This window comes from Pelobates fuscus, chromosome 8, assembly GCF_036172605.1.
Source record: "Pelobates fuscus isolate aPelFus1 chromosome 8, aPelFus1.pri, whole genome shotgun sequence".
Classification (NCBI taxonomy): Eukaryota; Metazoa; Chordata; class Amphibia; order Anura; family Pelobatidae; genus Pelobates; species Pelobates fuscus.
The window spans coordinates 177,835,245-177,845,336 of NC_086324.1; the positions used below are offsets into that span (position 1 = coordinate 177,835,245).

Genomic DNA, 10,092 nt, shown 5'->3' on the forward strand with positions numbered 1-10,092 from the left:
CAGACGAATGCTGCATACAATGGTGATATACATAGGAATAATTACACATATTAACATGACATTTTGAGGACAGCCTTAATGCAATCCGCTACAATGCCTAAACTGGTCATCAGGCAAACCAGGCCAAGGCCAACAGGTAAGATCAAATTATTTTCCCTGCTACCTTACAGCTGGGCAGTTTGTAGCGTTGCCACAGTTATATTACACACACTGCACCACCACACACACATTGCACCCCTCACACACACACTGCACCCTTCACACACACACTGCACCCCTCACACACACACTGCACCCTTCACACACACACACTGCACCCTTCACATACACACACACACTCTTTCCATGAATTTTGTCATCACACTAATGGACACCAGAGACAAGACACAAGCAAACACAGCACAAGCGTGTTATCTAATTTGCTTGTGTTGTGCAAACCAAATACTGGGCCTTTCTGTCATGCAGGAGCTCCTCAGCAGTGCTCTGCACATGGACTACCCTGGAACAGCATTGAAACAACATGCTCACTTTGAGGGGGGCATGCTCGTCATTGTTAATGATACAACCCTTTTGCCTTAACCCCTTCCCACTGGGCTGCTGTGAAGAAAAATGCCAGGCCAAATTTTTTTGCCCTGCTTCTGAACGTGTCCTGTGGTATCTGGCACCTAGACATTAGCAGCAGACCTTTTAACTCCTGCAAGTTGCGATGTGGGCCTCCATGGATCAGATTCATTGTTCCAGCACATCACATAGATACTCAATTGGATTGAGATGTGGGGAATTTGTTCCTCAAGCTATTCCTGAACAGTTTTTGTAGTGTGGAAGGGTGCATTATCCTGCTGAAAGAGGCCACTGCCATCAGGGAACACCATTACTATGAAGGGATGTACGTGGTCTGCAGCAATCTCGATATTGGTGGTACATGTAACATCCAAATGAATCCCAGGACCCAAGTCTTCCAAGAAAAACATTGCCCAGACCATCCTGCTGCCATGTTGCCCCCAGGTAAATAGCGCACCTGGCCATCCACCTGATCTAAAAGAAAACGTGATCATACCAGGCGACCTTCTTCTCTTGCTCCATGGCCCAGTTCTGATGCTCACATCCCCATTGAAGGTGCTTTCAGCATGGATACTTTGACTGGTATGAGGCTATAAATCCCCACTGTGTGTTCTGACACCTTTCTATCAGGGCCAGCAATACGTTTTTAAGCAATTCGAGCTTCAGTAGCTCTTCTGTGTGATCGGACCAGACGGGCTAGCATTCACTTCCCACATGCATCAATGAGCATTGGTCACCCATGATCCTGATATGCCAGTTCACTGGTTGTCCTTCCTTGCACCACTCTTGGTAGGTACTAACCACTGCATACCTGAAACACCCCACAAGACTTGCCATTTTGGAGATGCTCTGACCCAGTCGTCTAGCCATCACTATTTGGCCCTTGTCAAAGTCACTCAGATCTTTACACTTGCCCATTTTTTTCTGCTTTCAACACACGAAATTGAAGAACAGACTGTTCACGTGCTGCTTAATATATATCACCCAGTGACAGTATAAGGAATGTCATTCACTTCACCTGTCAGTGGTTTTAATGTTGTGGCTGATTAGTGTATATAGATATAGCATACATCATCACATGGCCCGACAATATTGTTTTTAGATATATATATATATATAATCGAGAGAGATGTGAAACAGCTGATTAGGTGAGTGTTTACTGGATGTCTGTCCTATATACGCCTGTTATATTGTTATATTTGTGTGTCCTGATGAAAGCTCTGATCGGGAGCTGAAACGTTAACCGACCTGGATTGACTGAAAATAAATAGAAATCTTGGAAAGCCTGGAGTGCCATAATTTTTTCATACTTATATTAACATTGTGACTTGGCACCGGGTTATATATTTTTGTAAAGTTGGAGTGCAGGAGTTCAAGTTTTGATATATGTAAATTTTGGGTCCCCCAGTATTACTGTTAGAGAATTTGTTGACTAAAGTCACATTTATTGTTCTTTTTATCTTTATTGTCCTTTATTCATAATTCTGACGGTGGGTTCTTTGAAGGTTGTGGCCGGCCTGTGACTTCAGATCGAATTGTGGGAGGTCAGGATGCATTGTACGGCCAGTGGCCATGGCAAGTGAGCCTAAGGAAGAACGGATACCATATCTGTGGAGGGTCCATGGTTGACACTCAGTGGGTCGTGACTGCTGCTCATTGCTTCATTCAGTGAGTGACAGCAAATACTGATGTTCTTACTTCACAGAATGTATATTTTATATGCTTCCTGTGGTCATAATTTATTTTGAATCTGTCTTCTCTTTTCCCTAAGACCCTATTCAGCCTCGGATTACACTGTAAATCTCGGAGCTTACCAGCTATCTGTGCCAAGTGGAGTAATGGCTCAAGTCAATATGATTCACATCCATCCCACCTACAAATACGCAGGATCCAGTGGAGATATTGCTTTAATAAAGTTACAAACTCCCGTGACCTATACAGACTATGTGATACCCGTGTGTATACCAGCTCTAGATGTGACATTTCCCAACGGCTTCAACTGTTTCGTCACTGGTTGGGGATCTATTCAGCAAGGAGGTGAGAATCAGATGTCTGGTGACCAAAAACAGTGAGGGTCTCTAGTTTTCTAATTACCCAATGAATCCAATGCCATGCAATGCCAACTGATAGCCTTGTTGCAAGAGCATTCATTCAAATACATGTTCATAATTGAAACTAACTATGGTGCAGTCCAAAGCAAATAATAACTGGAGGAGGGATCCATAAGGGCTTGCACTCTAATCCATATCTGACCGAGACAGAGCTTGGAATTTCTGAGAATCACTAGTTGCATTCACTGTATTCAAACATGGGCTCCATGAACAGATCTTGCTAAGAATGTGGACCATATTCATTTCATATTCAAACATTGGTGGAGTAACGATTGACCATGAAGTACTTTTTAATTTTTTCCACCCTGTATCATTTCAGTGAGTCTCCCATCCCCACAGACACTACAACAGGTCCAGCTTCCCATAATCGATCGTGCAACTTGTGATGCCATGTACCATGTCAACAACCCCACTCTGCCAAGCAATCAAACCATCATCAAGTGGGACATGATATGTGCCGGATTCAAGGAGGGGAGAAAAGATGCATGTCAGGTAAAACAACTCATCCCTGCTCAAACGATACCTTTATACGGACTTATACGCAGTGGATGTATCTTGGTTTTGTGCTGCCCTAGGCCACCCCCACCCATCCCTTCCCCCCTGCCCCGCCTTCTAAATACACACACACACACATTCACTGACATATATGAATACACTAACAGACAGGCAAACACACACTCACTAATAGACAAACACTAACAGACACACACTCACTCACTAACAGACACACACACACACTCACTAACAGACACACACACTCATACACACTAACAGACAAACACACTTACACTCACTAACAGACACACACACACTCACTAACAGACACACACACTAACAGAAACACACTAACACACACACACACTAACAGACACTCACTCACTCACTAACAGATACACACACACACACACACACGTTAACAGGCAAACACACACACACTAACAGACATACACACACACTAACAGACACACACACACACTAACAGACAAATTCTAACAGACACACACTCACACTCACTAACAGACACACACACACACACACACTCACTAACAGACAAACACACACTCACTAACAGACACACACACTAACAGACATACACACACACTCACTCACATTAACACACTCACTTTTTTAATTTTTTTTATTTAACCCCCTTCCCAGCCTTGTTACCATTGGGAATGCTGGGGGGGGGGGGGTTCTCCCTCTCCCTGGGGTCTAGTGGGGCTGCTGGGCAGCTCCCTCTGCGGGCAGCGCACGAGGGAGCTGAGCAGAGCGCTTAGGGGAAAAGTGCTCCCTCGTCAGCGCCGCCCGCCCGACCAGCATGTCAGTTAGCCGCAAGGCTAACAAGACATTTGACCTGGGCATTTAGGGGCAGCTTGCCGCCACCTGGAAAATGCCGCCCAAGGCAAATGCCTTCTTTGCCTCGCGGCTAAAACGTCCCTGTTTATACGGACACTAATGACCCCCTATCAAAAGGATGATGGAAACTGATTACTGACAGACAGACTGCGAGATGATGGAGACTGATTACTGACAGACTGCGAGATGATGGAGACTATTTACTGACAGACTGCGAGACGATGGAGACTGATTACTGACAGACAGACTGCGGGACGATGGAGACTGATTACTGACAGACAGACTGCGAGACGATGGAGACTGATTACTGACAGACAGACTGCGGGACGATGGAGACTGATTACTGACAGACAGACTGCGGGACGATGGAGACTGATTACTGACAGACAGACTGCGGGACGATGGAGACTGATTACTGACAGACAGACTGCGAGACGATGGAGACTGATTACTGACAGACAGACTGCGAGACGATGGAGACTGATTACTGACAGACAGACTGCGAGACGATGGAGACTGATTACTGACAGACAGACTGCGGGACGATGGAGACTGATTACTGACAGACAGACTGCGGGACGATGGAGACTGATTACTGACAGACAGACTGCGGGACGATGGAGACTGATTACTGACAGACAGACTGCGGGACGATGGAGACTGATTACTGACAGACAGACTGCGGGACGATGGAGACTGATTACTGACAGACTGCGAGATGATGGAGACTATTTACTGACAGACTGCGAGACGATGGAGACTGAATACTGACAGACAGACTTCGAGACGATGGAGACTGATTACTGACAGACAGACTGCGAGACGATGGAGACTGATTACTGACAGACAGACTGCGGGACGATGGAGACTGATTACTGACAGACAGACTGCGGGACGATGGAGACTGATTACTGACAGACAGACTGCGGGACGATGGAGACTGATTACTGACAGACAGACTGCGAGACGATGGAGACTGATTACTGACAGACAGACTGCGAGACGATGGAGACTGATTACTGACAGACAGACTGCGAGACGATGGAGACTGATTACTGACAGACAGACTGCGGGACGATGGAGACTGATTACTGACAGACAGACTGCGGGACGATGGAGACTGATTACTGACAGACAGACTGCGGGACGATGGAGACTGATTACTGACAGACAGACTGCGGGACGATGGAGACTGATTACTGACAGACTGCGAGATGATGGAGACTATTTACTGACAGACTGCGAGACGATGGAGACTGAATACTGACAGACAGACTGCGAGACGATGGAGACTGATTACTGACAGACAGACTGCGAGACGATGGAGACTGATTACTGACAGACAGACTGCGAGATGATGGAGACTGATTACTGACAGACAGACTGCGGGACGATGGAGACTGATTACTGACAGAAAGACTGCGGGATGATGGAGACTGATTACTGACAGACAGACTGCGGGACAATGGAGACTGATTACTGACAGACAGACTGCGAGACGATGGAGACTGATTACTGACAGACAGACTGCGGGACGATGGAGAATGATTACTGACAGACAGACTGTGGGACGACGGAGACTGATTACTGACAGACAGACTGCGGGACGATGGAGACTGATTACTGACAGACAGACTGTGGGACGATGGAGACTGATTACTGACAGACAGACTGCGGGACCATGGAGACTGATTACTGACAGACAGACTGCGAGACGATGGAGACTGATTACTGACAGACAGACTGCGGGACGATGGAGAATGATTACTGACAGACAGACTGTGGGACGACGGAGACTGATTACTGACAGACAGACTGCGGGATGATGGAGACTGATTACTGACAGACAGACTGCGGGATGATGGAGACTGATTACTGACAGACAGACTGCGGGACGATGGAGACTGATTACTGACAGACAGACTGCGGGACGATGGAGACTGATTACTGACAGACAGACTGCGGGACGATGGAGACTGATTACTGACAGACAGACTGCGAGACGATGGAGACTGATTACTGACAGACAGACTGCGGGATGACGGAGACTGATTACTGACAGACAGACTGCGGGACGATGGAGACTGATTACTGACAGACAGACTGCGAGACGATGGAGACTGATTACTGACAGACAGACTGCGAGACGATGGAGACTGATTATTGACAGACAGACTGCGGGACGATGGAGACTGATTACTGACAGACAGACTGCGGGATGATGGAGACTGATTACTGACAGACAGACTGCGGGAGGATGGAGACTGATTACTGACAGACAGACTGCGAGACGATGGAGACTGATTACTGACAGACAGACTGCGAGACGATGGAGACTGATTACTGACAGACAGACTGTGAGACGATGGAGACTGATTACTGACAGACAGACTGCGGGACGATGGAGACTGATTACTGACAGACAGACTGCAGACGATGGAGACTGATTACTGACAGACAGACTGCGAGACGATGGAGACTGATTACTGACAGACAGACTGCGAGACGATGGAGACTGATTATTGACAGACAGACTGCGAGACGATGGAGACTGGTTACTGACAGACAGACTGCGGGACGATGGAGACTGATTACTGACAGACAGACTGCGGGATGATGGAGACTGATTACTGACAGACAGACTGCAAGACGATAGAGACTGATTACTGACAGACAGACTGCAGGACGATGGAGACTGATTACTGACAGACAGACTGCGAGACGATGGAGACTGATTACTGACAGACAGACTGCGGGACGATGGAGAATGATTACTGACAGACAGACTGTGGGACGACGGAGACTGATTACTGACAGACAGACTGCGGGACGATGGAGACTGATTACTGACAGACAGACTGCGAGACGATGGAGACTGATTACTGACAGACAGACTGCGGGATGACGGAGACTGATTACTGACAGACAGACTGCGGGACGATGGAGACTGATTACTGACAGACAGACTGCGAGACGATGGAGACTGATTACTTACAGACAGACTGCGAGACGATGGAGACTGATTATTGACAGACAGACTGCGAGACGATGGAGACTGATTACTGACAGACAGACTGCGGGACGATGGAGACTGATTACTGACAGACAGACTGCGGGATGATGGAGACTGATTACTGACAGACAGACTGCGGGACGATGGAGACTGATTACTGACAGACAGACTGCGAGACGATGGAGACTGATTACTGACAGACAGACTGCGAGACGATGGAGACTGATTACTGACAGACAGACTGCGAGACGATGGAGACTGATTACTGACAGACAGACTGCGGGACGATGGAGACTGATTACTGACAGACAGACTGCAGACGATGGAGACTGATTACTGACAGACAGACTGCGAGACGATAGAGACTGATTACTGACAGACAGACTGCGGGATGATGGAGACTGATTACTGACAGACAGACTGCGGGACGATGGAGACTGATTACTGACAGACAGACTTCGAGACGATGGAGACTGATTACTGACAGACAGACTGCGAGACGATGGAGACTGATTACTGACAGACAGACTGCGAGACGATGGAGACTGATTACTGACAGACAGACTGCGGGACGATGGAGACTGATTACTGACAGACAGACTGCGAGACGATGGAGACTGATTACTGACAGACAGACTGTGGGACGATGGAGACTGATTACTGACAGACAGACTGCTGGACGATGGAGACTGATTACTGACAGACAGACAGCGAGATGAAGGAGACTGATTACTGACAGACAGACTGCGGGACGATGGAGACTGATTACTGACAGACAGACTGCGGGACGATGGAGACTGATTACTGACAGACAGACAGTGAGACGATGGAGACTAATTACTGACAGACAGACTGCGAGACGATGGAGACTGATTACTGACAGACAGACTGCGAGACGATGGAAACTGATTACTGACAGACTGCGAGACGATGGAGACTGATTACTGACAGACAGACTGCGGGACGATGGAGACTGATTACTGACAGACAGACTGCGGGACGATGGAGACTGATTACTGACAGACAGACAGACTGCGGGACGATGGAGACTGATTACTGACAGACAGACTGTGGGACGATGGAGACTGATTACTGACAGACAGACTGCGGGACGATGGAGACTGATTACTGACAGACAGACTGTGGGATGATGGAGACTGATTACTGACAGACAGACTGCGGGACGATGGAGACTGATTACTGACAGACAGACTGCAGGATGATGGAGACTGATTACTGACAGACAGACTGCAGGACGATGGAGACTCTGATTCTCTCTGGTTTAATCTCCCCTTATAAAATAGTATTTATCATTGTAATGTCCTTTGTGTTAAACAGATAAACGTTTGAGAAGTTTTTGTCCTGGTGTCTTTAAATGAAATAAATCGTAGCGATGAGGAGTGAGGAGTTTATTATTAATCAATGATCGAGGACGTTAAAGACCAGTTAACATTGTAACTATAGTGGTTGGATAAACTGGGAATTCTATAGTCAGTAGAATATAGCAACATAAATATGTTTAAATTATTAGATACAAAATGTTTCCTTTGTTACTATGGGACTTACATGTCTACTCTAAATTCTTCCCTTGAGAAGGCTTTGAAGTTTTGTAACAACGTTGTAACTAGTGACTAGACGTGTTTAATAGAAGCTCTGTTATATAGAGATCAGTTAAAATCGCCAGGGCTGAGCCTGGTCAATAGGAACACAGCTCCTCTGCTCCACCTTGTGGTATAACACCAGATCACACTTTCTCTCTCTTGTCTCCATGTAGGGTGACTCTGGTGGTCCTCTGGTTTGTCAGTGGGACGGATCCTGGATCCTCGCTGGAGTGGTAAGCTGGGGATTTGGATGTGCCATTCCTAGCCGCCCCGGTGTGTACACAAGTGTAACGGCGTACGCAATCTGGATCCAGCAATACGTCCAACAGTTGGAGCTCACACCTGCCGTCATTGATGTGAACGCCCCCAATGCATCCACGGACCCCTCTGGCAACATCACACTGATAACCCTCATACTAGCTCTCACCATGCACCGGTTTATGTAGGTGCCAGACTCCCCTCAATCTGCTGGCATCATCTTTAATATGCCACCACTGCAATAAGGCATCTTACTGTACCCTATCATAGCACAGAAAGTAATAATGATGTTTTACCTGCACGTTCATCCAGGACAGACAGTGCCGAGAGACTTTATAATATATCATACAGCTTATTTAATTAAAATTGTAATTGAAACCAAACCTGTGTCATGTGATCAGAATGAAGACATAATGAGGGCAGTATACCTGCTGTACACACAGAGTGTATGCAGACTGACATTGGAACACCCACAATTAGCCAATTTTACAATGTAAGCCAAAATACTTGTGGGCAAACGGTTGAAATTAGCGATGAATTTGGTTCGGTGATTCGGGCATGGGATTTGAAATTAACTTTGAATTCACTTTAAATGTAACAATTCAAACTTCAATGCAGTTATTGTGATTGTACAACAATTACAGACCAACAATTACAGATTAGCAGCAGCAAAAATTACACAGCAATTAAAGGTAATTCCAGAATGTGCGACACATTGAAAACAGAACAGAAACCAGGAGTGATATACAAGGTCTATTTATGTATCCATTCTAATATGAACTGTGCCCCCTCATCCTGTACCCCCTGCATTATCCTCTCCCTCCTGTACCCCATGTATTATCCTCTCCCTCCTGTACCCCCTGTATTATTCTCTCCCTCCTGTACCCCATGTATTATCCTCTCCCTCCTGTACCCCCTGTATTATCCTCTCCCTCCTGTACCCCGTATTATTCTCTCCCTCCTGTACCCCCTGTATTATCCTCTCCCTCCTGTACCCCATGTATTATCCTCTCCCTCCAGTACCCCCTGTATTATCCTCTCCCTCCTGTACCCCATGTATTATCCTCTCCCTCCTGTACCCCTGTATTATCCTCTCCCTCCTGTACCCCCTGTATTATCCTCTCCCTCCTGTACCCCTGTATTATCCTCTCCCTCCTGTACCCCATGTATTATCCTCTCCCTCCTGTACCCC

The 10,092-nt window shown here is 46.8% G+C and overlaps 1 protein-coding gene across 1 annotated transcript; it reads left to right on the plus strand.

Annotated features, from left to right (window-relative positions):
* Positions 1 to 93: 93 nt before the first annotated feature.
* On the plus strand, positions 94 to 9,283 carry LOC134571408 (serine protease 27-like). Its single transcript, XM_063429612.1, has 6 exons — positions 94 to 136; positions 947 to 1,005; positions 2,000 to 2,229; positions 2,333 to 2,598; positions 2,992 to 3,164; positions 8,816 to 9,283. Exons 1-6 carry the CDS (start codon positions 94 to 96, stop codon positions 9,086 to 9,088), a joined length of 1,044 nt encoding a protein of 347 aa, XP_063285682.1. The 3' UTR covers positions 9,089 to 9,283.
* Positions 9,284 to 10,092: the final 809 nt, after the last annotated feature.